At 39.7% G+C, this 23,411-nt stretch overlaps 3 protein-coding genes across 8 annotated transcripts in view; 2 read left to right on the top strand and 1 right to left on the bottom strand.

Annotated features, from left to right (window-relative positions):
- PTPRR (protein tyrosine phosphatase receptor type R) overlaps window positions 1-15,454 on the top strand; it is a 241,183-nt gene extending 225,729 nt beyond the window's left edge. For all 5 annotated transcript variants that reach the window (XM_036119313.2, XM_036119315.2, XM_036119317.2 and 2 more), the window contains one exon: window positions 14,256-15,454. In XM_036119313.2, coding sequence (XP_035975206.1) covers window positions 14,256-14,349 — 94 coding nt within the window. In that variant the 3' untranslated portion in view covers window positions 14,350-15,454. The remainder of the gene's footprint in view (window positions 1-14,255) is intronic.
- LOC118552716 (thymosin beta-4-like) lies at window positions 7,977-12,725 on the bottom strand. The gene is made up of 2 exons (XM_036119335.2): window positions 12,701-12,725; window positions 7,977-8,505 (listed from the first exon to the last, which is right to left on the bottom strand). Exons 1-2 carry the CDS (start codon window positions 12,723-12,725, stop codon window positions 8,318-8,320), a joined length of 213 nt encoding a protein of 70 aa, XP_035975228.1. The 3' UTR covers window positions 7,977-8,317.
- Window positions 15,455-16,260: 806 nt separating the features above from the next.
- PTPRB (protein tyrosine phosphatase receptor type B) overlaps window positions 16,261-23,411 on the top strand; it is a 109,956-nt gene continuing 102,805 nt past the window's right edge. For both annotated transcript variants that reach the window (XM_078076288.1, XM_036119309.2), the window contains exons 1-2: window positions 16,261-16,401; window positions 17,668-18,060. In XM_078076288.1, coding sequence (XP_077932414.1) covers window positions 16,347-16,401; window positions 17,668-18,060 — 448 coding nt within the window. In that variant the 5' untranslated portion in view covers window positions 16,261-16,346. The remainder of the gene's footprint in view (window positions 16,402-17,667; window positions 18,061-23,411) is intronic.

The following is a 23,411-nucleotide window of genomic DNA, read 5'->3' as shown; positions in this document are numbered from 1 at the left end:
CCTATTTGGAACAACACCTTGGGGGGAAAAATGGGTTTGGTTTGCTCATTTCTTTTTTGGCTTTTGTTATTCTTCAATCTTGCCTGCTCACCCACCACCCCCCATCTCCTACCTCCCCCCACCTGCTTTTGTAGCCTGACCTCCACCTTGGCTTCCCCTTCCCAGTCACGTTCCCCTGTCAAGTCTACCAGATTGTCCTCTAGCTCTGAATGGAATCACAAATACATTTTTTAAACCATATCACAATGCCTCCTCTATCGGCCCCTTCCTTCCTAGAGCAAACGGTCAGAAATTTTAGCCTTGGCCTTCCATCACCACCAAGGTCTCCCCACAAGGCTTGTCTCTTTATTCCTGATAGGATCTCCAAAACATATCAAAACTTCTCTGCTGATCCGAAGGCTCCCTACCCCCCCCGATTTGAATTACTGCCAATATGTGTCTGGAAATCATTTTCACTAAGTCATTAATCAACATCTCTTCTACATACATTCTTTCTGAGCAGCTGCTTCTGTTGTTTATGAAGTAGATCCTCTCTTTAAAACCTTCCTTGAAACATCTTTCCTTTGCCTGCCTGCCTTCACAGGATCAACACAGATTTTCTTTTTTTGTCTCTTCCTTCTGCTATGCTGTCCCCTAGTTATTATGAAAAGTGAGACAGAAAAACTTCCTCCTTTCCTTCACCTCATCCAACTTCTTTTCCCGCAGGCTTCTTGCCTCTTGCTTTAGTTTCTAATTTTTTTTTCCTGTCATATTTCATTGTTAAAATTCCAGTTTGTAGGTGATTGCTGCCTTTGACCATATCCTCAGCTCATGCCAGGAAAAGAAAAACGGGCCTCAGAAAATCTGAACGCCCACCTTTCTGCTCTTGCAGCTTATTCGTTCTTCATCAGTTCTTCAGACCTTGTCCCAGCCCTAGTCTCTGCAGCCACCCTTGCCTTCAGTCCTGTATCTGTCTTCGGACCTTCCAGAATGCAGTATTGACACTTGGAAGCTGATTTCATAATCATCGCCTCCCCACCACGGCCTTCAAAGCACATGTCTCATTTAAGTCTCATTTAACTCCCAAAATGAACCCAAAAGTAGGAACAGAGGTGTTCCTTGGCTCTGTTTTTTAAGAAAGAATTCAGGATCATCAAGGAACTTGTCCAAGATCATGTAGCTAAAATGCTGGCAAAGTAGACCTCTTTGGAACCCAGGACTTCCAATTTCTAACCCAAAAGGTGTGATCATTACAGATGAAAGTAAACAGTCTTTCCAAATATGTTTATTGCAAAACTGCTTGACAAAAACAAATCTTTTTGTTAATGCTGCCAATTAAAAAAATGCAATGACACCATAATTTTTAAAACAATGTCTAGTATGAGTGAGAGCTGTTTCATGAAGAGATAGAGTGATACTGTCAGCAGTTGCCTTAAGAATATAATTTGAGGAACATAGCAAAGATGCCTCATCCCAAAATATCTGTCTACGGAGGATGCCTAAAATATCTGTGTATGGTGAATATCTGAAACTCGGCCATTAGAGAGCCAATCCTTGATGAAAAGAATCATTCTTTTTTAAAGTTCATTGAACGTGGAGGCAGAAGGTGAGGGCAACACCTTATGCTTTTTCAGCTATTAACCCTTTCGTCTAAACAAGGTGATTTGTCCCTTCCAGCTAGTGTAGGGTAGCTAGAAAGAATGTAACTCCATGCATTAGGAATACATTCAGAACTTGGGTTTTGATGAAGGGGACTTGAAGAGAGGGCCCCAAAATTTGGGCACACCTGAGGCCCTGAAGTAGAGATGATTGGTAGAGAGCCGTGGGCACTGGGAAGCTGAGGAGAGTGGAGAGGAAGCAGAGAGCTCTAGCAAGGGATTCCTTGGGCGAGATCAGCTACCAGGACCCAGTGCAGTATGAAAATGTGGGGCCCCTGTTAAAAAAAATTATTAAATATTTCAAGATAGTGACAGCAGAGCATTAACCCAAGTGCAAGGTCCTTCTCAGCACAGGGGAAGGGGGCTGGTGTGACCCAGCGGGTCACAAGCCCATGAAGCTGACCCTGAGGTGGGATGTTTTTAGGATGAGTGTTTGCATATGGGCCTGATTCCTGTGTCGTGTGTCCTGTGGAGCAGGCACCCAAGATCTCTGCTTAGAGCGGTGCTCCTGAATCATGCATGCATTCATTCATTCAACAAACATTTCCTAAACGCTTACTACTGTACGTGCATCAGGCATCTCGGCATAGAGAGATGGATTCCTTAACAGACTTTTCCAGACTGTGTTTCTCAAGGCACAGTTTAATTATTAATTAAACTACGAGAGCCTGCCAAGTACCAGACCCTCTTCGACTGCATTCAGGCAAAAATAAATAAATAAAATAAAATAAGCTCTCAATTAAATTTGAGCTATATAACACTTTTCTTATAAGCCCTCTCCACTTGGATATTCACAGTAAGTATTAAAACATTAAGGAATCTGGGGAAGTCCCCCAACATAGAAACCCATTTAACTTTCCTTAAGCTCTCTTTCATATTTATTTGACCATACAAACTTTCCTCAAAGTCTTTCTAAGTGGGAGGAAAAGAAGTTGTAAATAATAAATATAAACTGTTCTTTCAAGAAGTTTGGTGGTGGAGAGAAGACTGTGGACAGCATGGGGATTTGAGCGTAGGCAGGGACCATTAAAAAGGAGCACCCAGCTGAGTATAATAAGGGCTACAAAAGACAGAGCCAATATATCAAGGAGCTGATATTTTGTATGCTGCAGAGTACAAGCTCCACAGGATTTTTCCTATCCTTTCATACTCTCTTAACAATGGCCTCTACCCACTAGTGATCCAAGGCTGCACACTGTGCCTCTTTTTTTTTTTTTTTTTAATAGTTTACCCCCCACCACTTATATTTGCCTCCTCTGAGAAGTCCAGGGCAGGGCTAACAGCAAAGAAGAAAGTCCAGTGATTTAGATACTTGAAATGGGCTTGAATCAAGGGTTTGAGCATTGAGCAGGATCAAAAACCTGATTCCAAATAAAAATAATAATAATAATAATAAATTACAATGCCCAATTATTGTAATTCAACATGACAAAAGCAGACAATTTGTACTCAGATCACAAATCTGCATTTTAGCAATAAATTCAAATGGTCTGGTTTAGAGATGAGTGTTATGCTGAATGGATGGTCCGTTGTAACAACAATGACAAAGCCATTTGGTGGATTATTCATTCTCTGGCAAGACGTTATTTTTATTGGCTTCAGGGCAACTTCTATTAATAGAGGCTACAGTTCTCACTGCAGATTCACGAGTCTGTGATTCTCTTTTTAATAATACTTTTGAGCATATTTTGAACTAAATTAGGATTTCTTTTTTTCCAAGTAGGAGTTCAAATTCAGTGCAAGGCACCCACAAGCGTTTTATTTAGAAGTGCATTAGTGGATCATTCCTTCATTCCCATAGCTTTCATTTTAAATTAAAAGATGAAGTCGGTATCAGGCATTTGGGACCAAACAACTGGCTGGTGGGACTAGGAAGCAGGCAACCACTGGAGTATGAGGTGCTGGACGTCAAAAAGCTTGGTGCTAATCCTGGCTGTGCCTTAATTCCATGTGTGACCCCATTCTAGGCCTTTCTGTATATGTATGTAAAAGGAGAGATGGGGCATATCAGTGGTCCCCCAACCTCTTTGGTATGAGGACCCCCTTTTTTAAGAGTAATATATTTTATGGACTTCAACTTGATAACTGTATTTTGAAACCCTTAATGCTTATAAATTAACTTTCATTCTGTGATTCAAAACCACCTACATGCATTTGAAAATTAGTGATGCATATGTATGTGTGTTTATTTGGTCCACTGATAATGCTAGAAGCACAAGTGGATTCAAGGACACCTCCAATAAGATGCCTTTCCCATCTTGGGATTCAGTGGGAAGTGATCATCTGACTCCCTAAACCCCCTCTCAGCTGTTGTGTTCTTTGAGTCTCTGAACTTTTATTTCTATAGAGAACAATGGAATGACAATAACAGACAATCAAAACATTTGCCAAACACCTACAAGGAAAGGGATGGTTAAAAGAAATCTGGTCGAATATTGTACAAGTCTCTCATTCTTTGGGGGGATTCCAAGACCTAAAAGGAGTGAATGATGTATCTAAAGTCACATAACGAATTTTGACCGTCTGTTTGGTTTTTTTTTTTGGTTTTTTTTTAGACATTTTGAACTGAGCTTCCATTTTGCTCTAATTAGATTGACTAAATTCTGAATTGTTTGGTTCCCAAAACACTGTTGTTTTCTGGAGTGGGAGACTGAATTGGGTTACACACCAGTTGAAAGGAAGTTCACATTCTAGTCTTGCCTTTGACAATGACCCTGAACTAGTTGCTGTATAAACCAGGGAAAATTGTTTATCTCTGATGGTTACAGCTTAGATTATTATTAATAGCTGAATGTGAGAAATACAATGAGCTTTCTATTGGCCAGCATGACAAAAAGGGATATTTTGTTCAATCGTGTTTTCCTGTTAATGGAAGGTTACCATACATATATAGGTCAACAATCTTCAAGAATTATGGTGAAAAAAAAAGGACCCATAACGTTGGCACTAAACTGAACCCAGTGTAATCATATTTTATTACTGAGACCTTCTATATCTGGCTTAAATCTTCTAATCTTTTTTTTTTAATTAATTCATTTATTTGAGAGAGAGAGAGAGCACGCACAGCAGGGAGGGGCAGAAGGAGAGGGAGAGAGAGAGGCTCAAGCAGACTCTGTACTGACACGGAGCCTGACTGGGGGGCTCGATCTCATGACCCTGAGATCACGACCGGAGCCGAAACCAAGAATCGGATACTTAACCAACTGCGCCACCCAAGAGCCCCTTAAATCTTCTAATCTTAAATATCACCACATTGTTCTGACTATACCATCTGACTGATAACTCTAGTTGCTGTTAAAGCTAAACCAACAGCTTTTACCATATTTAGCTCCTGCTACAAAAGATTCATTTAGGCTTCTGTGTGCCAGGGTTTTGCAGCATGAGATAGTGACAGAAAGTCATTTATACACCGAATATGAAAGATACACGTGTCCCTTTGAAAAATAATAATAATCCGTCATAATAAAATGGCTCAGAAAACTCAAAAAATGCCTTCTATGCACATAAGAAGGACTAAAGAACAATATGTGGCCACCAGAAGACATCTAGGCAGGGATGAAAGGAATGGGTTCCATGGCAGGTTGACCTCGGACAACTTCTTCCCATCATATTTCTTTTAATCTCGTTTGGCACCTTTGGACACTGGAAGAACTTGAAAACAGAATTTGGGAAGTGAAGCACATAAAATACTATGCAGTCCCAAGGCCTTTTTCTTTCCTTTTTTTTTTTTTTCTTCCCCAGAAACAGGAAACAATCTGTCTAATCCTCCTTTTAGAGAGTCACTGGTGAAATCTGCTGTTGTCTTTGTACATCCTTACCTTGGAGGCCTAAATTGGAATGACATCCAAAGACCTTGCTTGTGGCTTCCCAGACAGGATAGAAAAATGCTTCCAGTGTGCGTCATATCATTGTTTAAATGTTTTGATTAATCACTCTAGTGTGATGATTTCTCTCTCTCTCTCTCTCTTTTTTTTTTAACTATAACAATCCAAGAGGAGGTATATATAAGCCATCAGTTTTCTAGGCTAATATATGTCCCCAAAGTATTCTTTGTTTCCAAAACTTGTTTAAAATAATTCCAAAGCTAAAATTTCCACCTGTTCGGATAATTTTTAGCAACCCTACCCTTACATTTATCCATATCTCTCTGCATTCCCAACTCATTGCAAAGATCCCCTTAATTAGTGAATTTCAAAGATCTCATTTGAAGATCAGAAATTAAACATTTTGGTTTACTTCTTTTAAGGAAACTTAAAAATAAAGCCCCAGAAATTGGTATGGACTTATTTACTTGACATCACAGTTCCTGAGACCCTAACAAGAGGTCCTCTTATAAAACAGATTATGCCAAATGAATCTCCCAAGTTGTTGCCAGGACAACCTTTTCCTTCTTCTCAGCTTGGAGTTAATTGAGTGTTAGCCTAGGTGTTCAGAAAAAAATTGGTTAATTTTCAGGGGGAAAAAAATGGAATTCAAGTTATGCTAGAGTATTGAACTATGATCGGATTATCCCTGGATCTGTGCTGGCTTTTATGCCCTAGAAATACTTTGGAACACAGCTCCTCCAGAGAAAGTGTCTATGTTCAGAATACCTGGTCACAATGAATCAGAACATTTATGTTTAAATTCTCCCTCCTTGATATGACATCCGTATAAAGACCTGGGGAAAACCTTTGTTCAAGACACCTGAGTTACAGACGCAGACATTAGCCTGGCTTGACTCACGCCCAAGCTGTCGAAGCTTTACCCATGAGGCACATTAACGTCCACACCTTTTGTTCTAAATTTACTGTATCAAACTTTACCAAAAGAATTCCAGATTCAAAAATAATAAGAAGCCAAGGAGCGTAAGTTCCATTGTTAGCTCAGAAGTGAGTCACCGCTGTAGAATTTCTTCTGTCTACTGATTAGACCGGATACGCGCTGGGCGGTGCAGCAGGAAAGGCTGCTGCCCTCTGTATGTGTGAGTTAATAGTCACAAAAGGTCACAATTTTAACATGTTAAAAACCAAATCTCTCTCCTGGGCATCTGGAGGGCTTTTTTCAACACACCCTCCCAAGTAGCAAAAGGAAAAAACTACATTTCTTTTCCTTCTAACCTGAGCCTACCCCCAGCTGACACAGCTACGTGCTTCTCGGCATGGAGACAGAAGACGCTGATTTTTGTGTTTGGTCAGGCTAATGTGCTAGGAGATATCTGACATTTCTAGAAGGGCGGTATATCTGAATCCTCTCTGGCCTCGCCAAGTACTGTGTTCATATTCTATGGCCACCAAGAAATCAGAGCCTTGCGGTCAGCACCACTTGTGTAGTGAAAGGAATGACTTTCTTCCGTGGCATGGCACAGGGTATAATTAGGGTGAACAAAAAACTTACCATCCAAAGCAAGGCACTTTCTGTAAGTGAAGGGTGGCTCTAGTAATAGTTACACAGGACCACAAGAGGGAACAGGACTGTCCCAAGCAAATCAGATGTATGATCATCCTAGGCATAGTGTTAGCCAAGCACTTACCAAAAGAGTAAGAAAAAAAAAATGTAGTATGTATTTTTGTACTCACTAAATAGCAATCACTGTGCTAAGCATTTTATGGATTCTCTCATTTCAATCTTGCAAAACTTGGAGCTCCTCGGTGGCTCAGTTGGTTAAGCATCTGACTCGATTTTGATTCAGGTCATGGTCTCAGGATCATGAGATGGAGCCCTGAGTCTGGCTCCACCCTGAGCATGGAGCCTGCTTAAGATTCTCTCTCCTTCTCCCTCTGCCCTTCCCTGCTCACATGCATGTGCTTTCTCTCTCTCTCTCTAAATAAAAAACTTAAAAATTAATTTTAAAAAATTTTTTAAAAAGCTTGCAAAACTTGAAACCTTACTAGGTAAATACTGTTTGCCAGGCTAGTGGCTTTCAAACTTTTTTATGAACAATGGGAAACAAAGTAATGGGAAGAAAAAAATCTTCCACAGAATACCAACATGAAAAAACCAATTAAAAAATAAATAAAATAGGGGCTCCTGGGTGGCTCAGTCGGTTGGGCGCCCGACTCTTATTGTCAGCTCAGGTCATGATCTCAGGGTCGTGAGATCAAGCCCTGAGTCAGAGTCCGCGCTTTGCTGAGCGGTGGGCTTGAGATTCTCTCTCTCCCTCTGCCCCTCCCCCACCCCATGCTCATGAATGTTCTCTCTCAAAAAAAAAATAAATAAATCTTAAAAAATAAATAAAAGGCACAACTGCCTTGGTAAAAACTGGGATTAGGAACTAGTCTTTTCTTTTTTTTCAGGTTTTAAGACTTTTTATTGCGTATTTAAAAAATTGTGCATTCCAATAATTAAAATGATTTGAACAACAAAAAAAAAAATGGCACTCTGATTAAACTGCATTTTACAGCCTGCAGGACACCCCGGACCAGCTCGGTTTTTCCTCTCGATTTCACTGTCGTCCCACCCAGCTTCTTCCTTCACCAACATGCAAGTTCTTTTCCTTCCCTGCCAGCCAGACAGGCAGATGGGAGAGGCAGGCGCCTTGGTTGTCAGTAGTTCTCGATTCTTTGATGTGAAAAGGGGCAGCACAGTCATTTAAACTTGATCCAACCACTTTGCATCTACAAAGTTAAACAGCTAAAAGAAGTAAAATAAGAAGGCAATGCTTGTGGCACGTACAGTACATATTGGCGGCGCGCGCCTCATTACGATTCGCCTGCTTGCTTCTCCTGTTCAGTCGTTTCTTTTGAAGGCAGTGGATTTTTCTCTTGCGTTTCTGGCTTCTTCAATTTTGACTTATCGAATTTCTCAATCTCAGCCATATCGGGTTTGTCAGACACAGTTGCGGAGGAAGCGGAGCGAGGTGCGCGTGCAAGTGAAGTCCCGTCTGCTCAGTGGCCGCCGCCGAATGCTAGTCTTAAAATCCAACCTCCTGCACCCCGCCATGGCCTCAGGGACCACTGCAGAACCTTAGGCTTTTAAGAATTCTGTGAAGAGGGACGCCTGGGTGGCTCAATTGGTTGAGTGTCTGCCTTTGGCTCAGGGCGTGATCCCAAGGTCCTGGGATCCAGTCCCACTTGCTCCGCGGGGAGCCTGCTTCTCCCTCTGCCTGCTGCTCCCCCTGCTTGTGCTCTCTCTCTTTGGCAAATAAATAAATAAGATCTTAAAAAAAAAACCAAAACTTTAAAAAAAAAAAGAATTTTGTGAAGAGCCTTTTGTCTAGACATTGATATGGCCTGACTCATTTAATCCTCACAATGACAGGGTTTGGCATTAATGCCATTTTATAAGTGAGGAAACCCCAGCTGGGAAGGATTAAATGATTTGTCCAAAATCATATAAGCAAGTAGGTTCAAAAACAAGGATTCAGACTTGAATCTGTCAGACTCCAAGCCCACTTCTTTCCATGACATCACCTGCCCCTGCTGTAGCAGACTTCTAGGCTGGTTAATATTTAGAAACATATTTGGATCTTTCCATCTAGGCTTGCCCCAGCAGGGAATATTGTGTCCTCTGCCAGGTGTGTTCTTAGTTCTCCAAGGCCTTCAGAGGCCCCATCCCAGAGCCTTCCAGGCAGTCCTGTTCAACCAGATAGCACCAAAGAGTAACCAGAATGGAACAATAGCCTGCAGTATGGTATCTGTATGTGCTCTGCTGTGTACTAAGCATTTTAAATGGATGGTCCCATCCCTTTCTCACAGCAATGCTCAAAGGTAGGCACCGTTACGTTATTACCCCATCACTTTGCAGACGAGGAAACGGAGTGTTGCAAAGGCGTTGTAGTAAGGTAGAGCAGCTAGTAAGTGTTAGAGAAGGGATTTGTCTTGACAGCAGCGTATGGTGTCTTCTCCTCTCTTAACCCACTCTGGTCCCTACTGGTGATGAACCTGACACCTTGGCATTCCAAACCTTTCACAGCAACGATCCCTCTTACAACTAACTGGGTCCCCTTGCCCTGTACTTTTTCCCCCACTCTTTTTTTTATAAACTAATTCCTGCTCTGCAAAAGGTATTGGACAAGCATACCTTGTTTCTTTTTGATCTGGGAAATCTAGAACTCTGGGCAACAGCTCTGTACCTAAAGGATGCTCCAGGACAGACGATGCTTTAATACAATGTATTGAGTAATGGTGGTGCATGCTGCCTGACTCATGATGGGGCATCTATTTTGGGCCCCCTAGGCCTTCTCCACTGAAGCATCATCTTGATCAGCATGGAAATCTTTTAAAAACAAACTAGGTTGAATTTAAACTATGATCTATTGGAGGTCAAAGGTGATTTTAGTGCCCACTTTAAAAGGGAGCTGGAGGGGGCGCCTGGGTGGCTCAGTCGTTAAGCGTCTGCCTTCGGCTCAGGTCATGATCCCGGGGTCCTGGGATCGAGCCCCGCATCGGGCTCCCTGCTCAGCAGGAAGCCTGCTTCTCCCTCTCCCACTCTCCCTGCTTGTGTTCCCTCTATCGCTGTGTGTGTCTCTCTCTCTGTCAAATAAATAAATAAAATCTTTAAAAAAATAAAAATAAAAGGGAGTTGGAGGATGGTTTTTAAAGTAATAAAAAGAGCACCCCTGCTTCTTACGTTTAAAGACCAGCTTGTGTTACCAACTTTACATCAGTGATATGGATCTGGACTTCACTAAGTCCACGGAGCCCAGTCTGACATGAAAGGTACCTGGGAACCAAGTCAGAGCTGTCCTGGGGATGAATTATTACAGGGTTCTCCTGAGGGTTCCATATAATCTAGCATTATTCATTTATCCTATAACTGAATTTTGTATACAGGAACTGTATTAGCTCCTTGGGTATTTTTTTTTACTGTGGCCAGCCAATAAAAAGACTGTGTAAGATCTGCATGGTGATCCTACATTTTTAAGTTCATACAAAGATCCGCAAAGTATTCTAGATACCAATATATAGAATTAGACATTTATTAAATATTTTCAGAGACGATGGTGACAAGTCCCTGAATTTGAACCAGACTCCAGTGATTGCATCCCGTAATGCCCCTTGCCTTCTTTTAGCCCAGTTTATTTGCATCCATATGAGATGAAAATAACATGTCCTGGGTAATCTACATGGCAGGTATTTACTTAAGACTAGTAAGTGCTTTTCACTGTTGCATGTATGAGAAGACTATGACATCATGCCTGCCCTTAAAGGACCTACAACCTAGTTGGAAACAATTTTAGAATAGGATAGACGGTGTATAACATGATATCCAATTACTTATAATAAAGGCCCCACCTTGGCCCTCTCTTTTTCTACTGCATTATAAATGACAGTTAAAAAGAAGTGAGGCATGCTTGTTAAATATCTAGAGGACACAAAGCTGGGAGTGAGAAATGAAAAGCTAATACATTGAATGATAGAAATAGTGGTGATAATAAATAAGAACTTCATGCTGAAACCAAGTTGAAAATTTTTTTTTAAAGATTTATTTACTTATTTATTTGACAGAGAGAGACACAGAGAGAGAGGGAACACAAGCAGGGGGAGTGGGAGAGGGAGAAGCAGACTCCCGGCCCAGCAGGGAGCCCGATGCGGGGCTCGATCCCAGGACCCTGGGATCACGATCTGAGCCGAAGGCAGCCACTTAACGACTGAGCCACCCAGGTGCCCCACCAAGTTGAAATTAATAGGAATGAATAAAAAGTCCTGCATTTAGTTTCAAAAATTCAGTAGCTTAAGTACAAGATGAGAGCGAACTGTCATTTCCACACTCCAAAAAAAAAAAAAAATCCTGCCGACTTTTTCATTAGCCCAAACCTTCACTCAATATCCTAAAATGCTTGCTGGGCACCGGGCTCCAGGCGGGCACGGTGACATCTTATCATCTGATGTACCTGCAAATGCAAACTCATTGGCCTATGACATGCAGCTCAAAGGAGAAAATAGTCCCACTGACTAGACCCTGTCGGGAGTAGACACAACACTCTAAGAAGGTCATCTTTGATAAAACGGCCTACAGAAGAGGGAGACTAGATTGGTGAGTGACCAGGAAACCAAGCGTTATAGAAATATTGAGGGACCACAGGATGTTTAGTCTAGAGAAGAAAAGATTATAGGACTTTGATGGTTGTTTTCCAGCATTTAGAAAGCTATTGTGTGACTACAAGAGGAGCCTTTAGACTTTTTTGGGGGTTATTTCAGTTCAACCAATGCGGTGACAGTTAGAAAGGAGCAGATTCATTTTGATCTCCTCAGAAGCTTTCCTGCAACTTGGGGAAAGGCTGCTTCTTATGGTACCTCGCCTCCCCACTGAGCATCCCAGCAGAAACCAGCTGACCATCTGCCTTGTAGACTGCTCCCTTCTGGAAAGGCTACATTGTGCCGGCGATAGGCATAAATGATCTCTGAGAATCCCTCTGATGCCAATTCTTTCCAAATGAGGTGGAAAATAACATAATTTCTCATATACCTTCCTTAAGCTTTCAGACTCACAAGAATTTTGCTAGCCTACAACTGATCAGTTTGTTTCCCCATTTTCCCCATCTTAGCTGGCTGAAACACCCTTGAGTTAGGTAACAGAACGTCAGAGAAAATACACTCCGAGTAAGAAAATACACTGCTGACCCATTTGAGGTCACATGGGTATGAAAACTTGGACTATGTCTTTGTTCATTCACCAGTTGGACAGATAAATACCAGTGCTTACCAGAAGAGACAAGAAAGGGAAGAGTTTACCTCAAAGTGAAGTAAATGGTGAGGGAGTTCAGAGCCCAGAGCCCAGGAGATGGAGCACATAAAAGGCTCCTCATACCACCGGCAAGTCAAGGGGGACGACTGATGGTTCTCTGAGCTACGTGACGCCAGCTCCCTCGAGCTGCCCTAATATTTCCTGTGGCTGGATCTCTTAAGATTCACGGTCGAAGCCAGCATCTTTTGGCCAGCTGCTTTGGCTTTGGGTACGCCCAGATGTTACCATCCCAGCTAAGAAGAATTGCCACATCCTCAGGTTGCCATTTCTGTTGTCAACTTATGACCAAGAAACACATTAGCCAGAAAGTTGCCTTCAGTACAACAAAATGTCTAGTTTGGGGAGAAAAGACTGATAAATACTTCTGCCATTAAGTTGCTGCCCCCCAAACTTACCTTTTTTTCTTGCCAAATACATCATTTTGACATCACGTCAAGATGCTTAGTTTAATTTAGACGGATGAAATCTTACTAACTTAACATCTGTGCTTAGTTTAGAAGGATGAGGCTTAATATCTTAATATCTGGTAAGCTTATATTTATAGAGGTTGACAAACAGAGTAATAAGCTCAGTCTTAGTTATTACCATTAACCAGAAATCACGGTACAGTGAAACAATATATCTTGTTTTTAAGTTGAGTGCTTACACGGTCTAGAAAGAATTATTTTGAATAATAGCAACAACCACTAGGGAGAACTGGCTAGTAATTTCAAAATGAGTTGTATGATCACACAGTTATAGAGATTCCTAATAGTGCTACAGTTACTCAGTGAGCATGAGCTGTAAGTAACATTTATACTACTATGGGTAGCTTTGCCAAGTAAATAACCCTTATTATAAAGAGCAAAATATGATGTATCTACTTTATCTATAAAAGTATAATGAGAAGCAGCCTTCTACTAATCCAGTAACAAAAGGTACCTCTGAGTAACCAGTGATGATAATGATGATAACAAAGGGGAAAAAAGCAAGAGCCAATTCCCTCTTCCCCAGCTCATTTAAGGGCCCGCCCACTATTGTGTTTAGATACCCAGCATACCACACCTAAAGACTAAGGCTGTTTCCATACTCAAAACAGACCATTCTAGGGTAGTTGTTCTTTTTACATGTACAAAGAGCAACACTTCACAGTTGAGTTTTGTTTGCTAAACCTCCTTCAATTTTAAACCATGTGCATAAACCATTTTAACATGAGATGAATGATAAGGCACCTGAGAAGTGATAACTCACACTCCAGGTCCATGAATTCCTTTAACCCTCGCCAAGAATCCTGTGCAATAGGTATTGTTGTTATCCCACTCTAACAGAGGAGGAAACTGAAACAGAAAAGGTTTTTATTTAGTAGCAATGGACAATCCCCAAGTTGCAGGAAAGCTTCTGAGGAGATCAAAATGAATCTGCTCCTTTCTAACTGTCACCCCATTGGTTGAACTGAAATAACCCCAAAAAAAGTCTAAAGGCTCCTCTTGTAGTCACACAATAGCTTTCTAAATGCTGGAAAACAACCATCAAAGTCCTATAATCTAATCAAAACCAATATTTATAAAAACATTAAAACCATAAAATACTTAAAGACCATTTTAAGACAATATGTGCAAGAATTTCACAGCTAAGAATTGGTATAGGAGGGATTTCAACTCTGACAGCCTGGGTGGTTCCAAAGTCTAAGTATTTAACCAATAGGCAGTCCCGCCTCCCCAGTAATGGTATGGAGGTGGAATTAATCAAGTGTCTAGTGATTACCGGGCACTGTGTTAATCCCTTTCTAGACATTAGCATATTAGGCTCAAAAGTTGGGTCATTTGGACACAGGTAAGAGGCATCACAAAAGAATCAGCAAGTCAACTGTTCTGTGTCTTTGGCATAGTACCTCGCTTGGATGAGATCTCTGTGACTTAAGACTGCAGGCTGTGAGCACTAAGAAGTTATTGTATTATCTCTTCCTTGTAGGGGTGGAATGGTCCAAACCAGCGAGCAGTATGAATTTGTGCATCATGCTCTGTGCCTGTATGAGAGCAGACTCTCGGCAGAAACTGTCCAGTGATTCTCTGAAGATTGACCAGACCATCCAGCTCTAGGGGTAGTTAACCAATTACCCACCTGAGGCTTCTAGAAGGAGCTTCCTGCAGTGGAAGGAAAGAGAAGTCCTGAAGCCAAGCTGTGGCACGGATTGTGGAAGATGGCGACAATGACAGATCGCCAGCGCCTTGTGTATATGAATACATTTGTAAGCATCCCCGAAATTATTCTGAAGGTCCTATGCTGATGGAGGTAGAATAGATTTCTCACACCGCTGAGGATTTTGTTTTGTCCATATTGACTATCTGCCACACAGAATGTATGTTACGAAATCCTCGGTGACATATGTCATCAGATAACAACTGGAAGAGCTGCTGAGGAAATTATTATTGTGTGTTTAGATGCTTTAATGTTTGCAAAACCTGTCTTGTGAATGGATTGTCAGCTGTTAAACTGTTCCTGTTTTAAGTGCTATTACCTTTCTCAGTTACCAGAATCTTGCCGTTAAGGTCGCAAGTGATTGATAATGGATTTTTAACAAATAAGTCCTTGTTTTTGGAAAAAAAAAAAAAATCAAAAGCAGTACTATTTTATATGGAAATGTGTCTTGATAATATTACCTATTAAATGTGTATTTATCAGTACTTCCTGTCAATCAATTACAGAGCACAATGATTGTCACTGGATGTATATGTATTTACTCTCTATTATTGTGCATAGAGGTGGTTTCTGCTCCAGAACTCCCAGCCACTGTATTTCTACATTGTGAGTCATTTTACTTTAAAAGGGAAAAACGAATTTGTAGCAACTATAATGTATCCAGAATTTTAAATACCTGTCTCTCTTTTACTAAGAAGGAATTTTTGAATATTCTGTCTACCTAGAGTCTCTCGCCCCCAAAAAAGGCAGATGCCTTTGGGAATGAAGTAACCTGTCCCATTTCCAGAAGTTCTTCAAAAGGATGCTGCCATGGATATTCTTAAATTTCTGAAAGGTTTTAATCCTCAAGAGACAAATAAAGTTTAAAAAAATGCACTCAGCAAACACTAGATGTTCTGCTCAAATATGAATTTTTAATGCAGCTATGTTGACTTTGTTTCATACTGCCAATAAACTACTCTTAATACTAAGTAATTTTTTTTTAAAGATTTTATTTATTTATTTGACAGAGAGAGAGAGAGAGACACAGTGAGAGAGGGAACACAAGCAGGGGGAGTGGGAGGGGGGGAAGCAGGCTTCCCGCAGAGCAGGGAGCCCGATGCGGGACTCGATCCCAGGACCCCGGGATTATGACCTGAGCCAAAGGCAGACACTTAGCCACCCAGGCGCCCCTCTTAATACTAAGTATTGAGTAAAGCATCTACTTTTTTTCCTATTGGAAAGAAGCTATTATCTTTTGGGGGAAGCCTGACATAGGTAATGAGATGGGTTTAATTTTAGGCTCCACCTCTCCCCAGTGGAGCTAACTATCTCACAAAGTAATATTGTCATCACTTAAGGGATAATGATCTAGAAGTGCCATCATTATGTGGTTTTCCGCAATAGACTTCCAGCATATCATTATACAAACAGTACATGTTTATGTCTTTATATGACTTGTCATAGACCCTCATAAATTACAAGGCTTGTGTTTATTCAGCAGAATCAACATCACCTGAAGAGATGTAATGTTTTAGGAACATTCAGTTACCTAAGATTACAATTCCTTTCTTCCCTCTTGAGGTTAAGAAGTCGTCATGTGCCACAGGGATGCAGGAGAAAACTTACAAGTTTTATTCTACTCCTGGAGGCCAGAATTTTTTCTCCGTAAAAAAGGAGAGGTAATCATAATCCCTTCTTTCTAAGGAAACAGACAAAAGGACACTGGTGTAAAACTTCCCCAAACAATTCAATAGGAGGAAGTGCTCGTCACTGACTTTTTCCCCCACCATGAAGGCACATTTCCTTCCTAGCCTTTGCTTCTCTTATCTGGGAGATTTTTTTCCCCCCCCAAGCGAAGCATGAACAGTTGTTAAGTGGAAAATGGAGGCTGAATTTTACATGGCGATTCTTACCTGCTGGATCTTTGGGAATTCAGGTGAGTGGGCTTGCCTCTCCTTGTGGTGTTTCTCCACCAGCCAGCAGAGGAGTCTCCGTCCTTTGAAAAGTGTCTGAACTCGGGCGGAAATGGAGCCAGGTCTCCATGGCAGTTTAACCAGAGACGATGAGGAGGGAGAATTAAAGGAGGCAGCTATGTCCACACCGTTGAGATTTCTCTCTAAAAGAAAATAAATGCCCTCCTCATGTCCTCCAAATGCCTTGGGCAGCTCCTGAAATGGCATCTTTACACCACAGAGTGAAGCATCTTGAGGAGGAATTTTGATTATTGTGTAACAGTCTGTGGCATTCTCCATGTTTCTTCCCTTATCAGGTTATAGGTTTGTTTTTTGTGTGTGTTAAAGAAAGTCTGAGGAGCTATAAATACAGGGGGTGAAGAACTGTGGTGTGTTTTATTTGGAAGGTGTTATTTGGAAGGAAGGTCTGAATATTTTCATGAAAGAGCTGAGCAAATTAGGCAAAAGTTCAGAAAATGGTTTCTGAGTCTGAATATTTCACTTTTTAATACCGATGTTTGACAATTGAATGTTTGATTTTTTTTTTTTTTATGTCGAGAAATGCTGATATTTTTTAGTCTATTACTTATTGAGGGATTGTTGTAGATATTGTCACAATATAGAGAAATGCTTCTCTCCAGGACTGTAAGAAATGGTGTTTGTGATCATCAATACCTTCATTGGTTGCTAATAGCTAAGAAGGTTTAGATGGGTGGGCAAATTTGTTTTGTTTTGTTTTTGGATAAATACATCCAATTTTTAAACATGTATTCAAACTATGCAATTTGTATACAAATACTACAGTGGTAACTTAAGAATTGGAAAAGGGGGGCTTTTTTAGAATGGGGGATGGTAATGAGATGGAAAGAGTTAAAATAATTAGAAAGGGAATGAGGTTTTTCATAACTTCAGCATATTTAACTAATGGGGTTCAAATATCACACCATATTTTTTGGATGGTTTTGTGTCTTTCCCAAGTTTCCCTTCATTATTTCAATGGGAGTGTGTTTTCTTCCCTGAGCCATGGGAAAGTAAAAGAAAAGGAGCAAAGTATGACATTTTGACACTGTCAGCCTTGGGATTTTAAATTACATGCATTGACTCTGGGAATATTCACTCAAAACGATAGCAATAGCAAAAGATAAGTAAGCCTCATATTGTCACTTGGCTGATTTGTGGGTGGGTTATTTTGTTTTCTGATGGGCCTTCTAATTTGCTACATAGTACTTTATGAGTATCTCATCTTCCAGAGGGGTTTCAGATCGTCCATGTCCATAAACAAGAGTGCCTTTCCAAAAATAAGAGAGTGGTCGTGGGTTTGTGTGATGGGACCAGCCAGAACCAGCAGTGGATGTGGACTGAGGATGGAAAACTCCTTCATGTTAAATCTGCTCTGTGCCTGGGCATCTCCAATTCTCGTGGTCCTTCCCTATCAGCTATCTCTACCCACTGCTCCCAGGCACCCCGATGGACTTGCCATGAGCAGGAAGGGTTCCTTGAGGTGGAAAATACCTCTCTCTTTCTCAAGAAACAAGGCTCCAAGGTAGTGGTCAAGAAGGACAGGAAATACCTCCATAGCTGGATGAAAATAGATATCAACCAGGAGGGAAAACCAGTGAATGGAAGCCTCTGCTTAAAAAAAGGTGAGCTTTCCTTTTCAGAATTGATTCTGAACGTTCTTCGGCTCCATGTTATGTTATGTTTGTTTGTTTCACATTAAAGGGATGTCTGCTTACCTCAACACAATGTCTATGAGAGATTGATAAACTATTGGAAATGGATTGTGTGGCTCCTACTGATGTGGAAAACTTCATTATTCTCATTAAATAAGCCCAACATCTTTCCTTATACCTCTTACTTTACCTTCCCTTCTTTCCTTGCTGCTTTTATTAAACAAATATTTCTTGGGTTTCTCTTTTGTACCATATTGTAGGCACTTTGGTTAGATACCATTCAATGTAGCAATAGAAATCAGGCATACGTAATGACTAAAGCCAATGATCAGGAAATTGTTAATTTTGCTGATGTAGACACTTCTATTCTCTGATTAGGAGGAACTAGTAGATCATCAGAACGGTGTTTGAGAAGACTGGAAAGATGGGAAAATACATTGCACCTTTGCAAATCTCTTGTACTAATGTTTAGAGGTACAAGAGGTCACATACTTTTGAAATGGTAAGAACCAATGTGTAGCCACAGGGTTTTCTAATTTGTTGACCATTGATGGTTATAATCTAGATGACAGGTACAAGTAAAAACTTGCATACAAGTGCAGAAATTCCTGGTGCAGCACACAGTTCAGTCCTGTGCTGGGGATTTTTTTTTTTGTGGATACAGCTTAATTTTCTTTTTTCTAAAGATGTTATTTATTTATCTGAGAGAGAGTGAGAGAGAGAGAGTGCGCACAAGCAAGGGGAGGGGCAGAGCGAGAGGGAGAAGCAGACTTCCCGCTGAACAGAGAGCCCGACTTGGGGCTTGATCCCAGGACCCTGAGATAATGACCTAAGCCGAAGAGTCTGACACTTAACCGACTGAGCCACCTAGGCACCCCTTAATTTTCTATTTTACTTAATCATTTTATTGCTTATTTACTCCTGTAGTAGAGATTTGCTTTAGGAAGTCATGAAAGATAAAACTAATAGAATCATTATATATTAGGTACAAGCAGACCTTACAAATCACTGGAGATATTATCTAGAAATGAAGCCCATCATTGAAGAGACTGAAATTTACCAAGGTCAAGTGAATTATCCCAGATTAATTGGTGGCAGAGGTCTAACTGGAACCCAAATTTCTTAACTCCTTGTCCAGTATACATTCCATCATACAGTATTTTCCAAATGCTTAACCACAGAATTTTGCCCAATTGACTACATAAGAATCACCTGGGGGAGGGAAGGAACTCATTGCCATCATTTCTTCTCTCCTACCACCTTCAAGATTCAGTTTCAAGAAATTTGGGCTAATACCTGATTTTTAAAAAAAATTTTGATCCATAACCCCATTTGGGGGTCAGCATTCACTGTACTTTTACATCTTTTTATTAGGTGTTTATTTTTGAGGCTTATATGAGTCTTTTCACCATGCTGATCCTTGGACAGTTTTCTGTCACTCATTCATTTCATAAATGAAATAAGTATTTAATTAGATGCTAGTTGAATGCAATGGCTCTTCTACAATAGAAGTTGACTACATAGTCCTGAGATTATAAAACTTCTATGAGAATAAGATAAACACTATAAAAGTCAGTTAGAAAATTCAACTTTATCAGAGAATATACAGCACATAACACCAATTTGTACATTTCCTATAGTTCATTGAGTGAGGCCTGTCCTAAACAATACGGAAACATTATAAATATTCCTGTTGTACCATTAAGCATAAGAAGTAAGTTTCTTTCCCAGCCCCCAATAGAACCTTATTTAGCAGAAAGTTTCATTGGAACTTTTAAAAAGTAGATATGGATCAGCAACGAGTTATTCAAGATAGAAGATAATTAATGGAAAAAATGATTTCCTTTGGCCTTCATGCAGAACATGTCCAATGATGGACTTTACTTCAAAAGTAAGTGGATGAAATAGACCATTTACAGTTAACCTCTGAACATGCTGTATGGAAAACATGTCCAACAATGTGGGCTGGAAGAAAAATGGACTTCTAGGAAAAAGCAGAATGAAAATTTGCACAATTGTGGTACAAAAAAAAAATCTTGTATTTGAATACCGATGTATAATACGTAGTTTGTTTTAACACAATTGTAAGCTAACATGTTTTTCTGGTCTATGTCAAACTTACCACTGATTAAAGATACTGAATGATATGAGTTGACCCATAGCATGAAAGCTCATTGATTAGCTAGAGAACCCATTATGAAAAATTAAATGGCATTCAGATGTTTGCAATGAATGACTCCAAGTTTCCTTTTTAAAGCGTTGATAACTAAATATCATAATCTGGTAGCACAATTATATATATTGTTGTTGGGCTCTCTGCTCAGTGGGGAGCCTGCTTCTCCCTCTCCCTCTAGCCCCTCCCCTGCCAGTGCTGTCTCTCTCTCTCACTCTCTATCTCAAATAAATAAATAAAATCTTGAAAAAAAAAGAAAAATCAACATTTTATAACCAATTTATAAAATTAGACCTTTATAGTTATTATTCTGAGTCATAAGAGCAATAATAAAAACATCATCTCCAAAATGCTAACATAACTGGCTAAAAATTGAAAAAATGCATTCTCTCCCTATATTCTTTTGTCAATCAGGTGTCAGATATCCAGCTCTTTGGAAACAATTTTACCTTTAGCAATGTGTCAATAAAACAAAAAGGTGACTGATAGACTTTCTCAATTTTTCCTCAGACGTATTCGTGTTACATTGTACAGCTACATCCTTGGAGTCATTGTATTAAGAATATAATTTTTAGAAATCCCTTGTATATAATTTCAGAATCTTATTCTATAAATTAACACAAACCAGTTATCAATAATGCAAAAAGAATAAGGAAAAAAACAAATTCTGTTCTATTCAATAATAATGCAATTTTACATGATCACACATTTAGTTTTTTAAAAAAGATTATTGCTTTAGGAATAAAAATGCATTCTGAGGTCCAAATCTCTAATTGACAAACTCTTTAAACATAGTGATTGTAGATCTTCTAGATGAAGGTGTAAAATTCCAGCCATCACTTTTCCAAAGGATGCCAAGTCTCCCTACTTATAAACAGTTAGATGGCTATCTACAATAATTACTTTCGGGGCACCTGGGTGGCTTAGTCGGTTAAACGTCAGACTCTTGATTTCAGCTCAGGTCATAATCTCAGGGTCCTGAGATGGAGCCCCAAGTTGGGCTCTGTGCTCAGGGGGAGTCTGCTTGTCTCCCTCTCCCTCTGCCCTTCCCCCTGAGCTCTCTCTCTCAAATAAATAAATAAATCTTTTTTAAAAAATAAATAAAAATAGTTACTTTCATTCAGGTGTTTCGTATTGTAGGGAGAAGTAACATTGTATGTAGGATGTCGGCTAACCAGTCAGCACTTACTTAGCATTTACTATAGATTCACTCATTCAGGAAAATTTTTGCAGACATATTTTCAAATGTCCCTAACATGACTGAGCTAGTGAAATCACTTAGAGATTTCGCTGCTGAAGTAAAAACCATTTTGCTGCCAGACTTGTGGTAACTGCTGATTAAAGTAATTGTTTAATTGTAGTTATGTGGGTGAGGGAATAAAATGCATAAGCGCTGTAATAGGTAAGCAATCCTATATACTCTTGGGAGAAAGGGTTTTAATAGAAGCTGTTTCCTTTAGTGATTGGTGAGAATGCTTGTAAATACAGAGAGCTTAAGGGGGAAAAACAAAACAAAACAAAACACAGTGTCTTTTGTACATACAAACCCTACTTTGACCAAATTGGCTGTCATAGGGTTAGGGTTTGTTTTCTCCTTACATGATTATAGAAACATGGGCCTTGCAATTGACCTTTGATTTATGTGATCATTGGAAATCATATGATCATTGATTACTGATAGATGATCTATGTGATCATTGAAAAATATCTAGCACAGCATCCAGAACCCCTCAACCATTTTCAGCCTGTGACATGTCAATGAATTCATCAGGGCACACCCATGGCTACATCTGACTTTCATGAGCCCCGAGCTCTTATGTCTTTGTGGGGCCCTCCCTTCCCCCCAAAATAAATTAATTAATTAAATAATTTAATAGATTTTCATGGGCCTCCAAATCCTCATTTTTTCCTATTGTGTGGAAAAAAAAAAATATTAAGCAAACATTTTCTTTGACTCTGAAAGTTCTTTTTTTTATTATTATTGTTAAGGAAATTAAATGATTTTGTAGGCCTTATAATCTCATGGGCCCTAGGCACTGTGCCTATTGTGGGCACACCAAGTAATTCACGCACTCTCCATCTCCCTTTTTCCTGACCCTGGTAAAGTAGCACCTGCTTCAGCAACCCTCTCCCACACCCTGATAGTGATGAATTTAAAAGCCATTCTTCCTCCTCTAGGCAGCCTAGTTTCCTTCTACCCACCATCTAATATACATACATGTCCCAAAAGAAAACATGGGATACACCAGGCACATCTTCCTAATGCAACTCCTAGTATAGTAGTTGAGTAATAATTGGCTTTTTTTTTTATGTTACTGGCTTTTAAAAAGTATTGTTTTAATTAGTTTTTCATTTATTTTTTTTTACTATGCTCTGCTTTGATGTTTTCCTATGCCTTGTCAACTTCCATTTGTTAATTTTACTTTCTTTACTTCTAATCTTGGATCTTTTTTAAGTCTGTAAAGTATTTTTTGAATATTCTAATAGCCAATAAAATTCTAATGACTTCTGATTTATTTGTTATGTCTCCCACTGTTTGCAAATTCTCTGTCTTTGGTATCTCTTCACAAACTTTTCACCTCCTGGTTTACTTTCTCAAATTTAAATATGTACCCTTTTTTTTTTTATGTACCCTTTATTTTATTGATGACATTTTCTGAAATGTTATTCTTTTTACCATTTCTAGAAATTATTTAGACTATTATAATTCACATCCCCCCCCTTTTTTGTGTGAGTAAAGCGATAGAAGTTTATTAAGTGAAGATACAGAAAAAGCTCTCAAGAGTGAAAGGGGTCCCTACAGGTTTGCCAACAAGGGCCTTTAGGATTGGTCTTTTATAGAAAGCTAACCAGGGAACTTAAATCCTTTTAACATCTCTATTGATAACATCTTCAATGGCTTACTTCCTTTTTAGGGTCTGGTTATTCTTTGTTGGTCACAGGTGATTATCATAAAGACACCCAGCCCACATGCCTAGAGCAATCTTGTTTAATATATTTAATGTATAATATATAAACATAAATCATCCTTTTTCTAAGGTAACTTCTGTTTCATTTGTTATATCTTTTCCACATTATTTCCCCGCTTTTAAAAGGCATATTATATTTGGCATCTTCCTACAGAAAAGCAAGTCCCAATATAGTTGAA

This window comes from Halichoerus grypus, chromosome 6 (genome assembly GCF_964656455.1).
Source record: "Halichoerus grypus chromosome 6, mHalGry1.hap1.1, whole genome shotgun sequence".
In the NCBI taxonomy this organism is placed as follows: domain Eukaryota; kingdom Metazoa; phylum Chordata; class Mammalia; order Carnivora; family Phocidae; genus Halichoerus; species Halichoerus grypus.
This window is presented reverse-complemented; position numbering and strand designations above follow the sequence as displayed.

Bases quoted from the DNA above. Each gene is read 5' to 3' on its own strand.
- LOC118552716 (XM_036119335.2), bottom strand. From the start codon at position 12,725: ATGATGTATTTGGCAAGAAAAAAAG. The intron at 8,506-12,700 runs GTAAGTTTGGGG...GCGGCGGCCACT, and splicing joins GTATTTGGCAAGAAAAAAAG to GAGCAGACGGGACTTCACTT.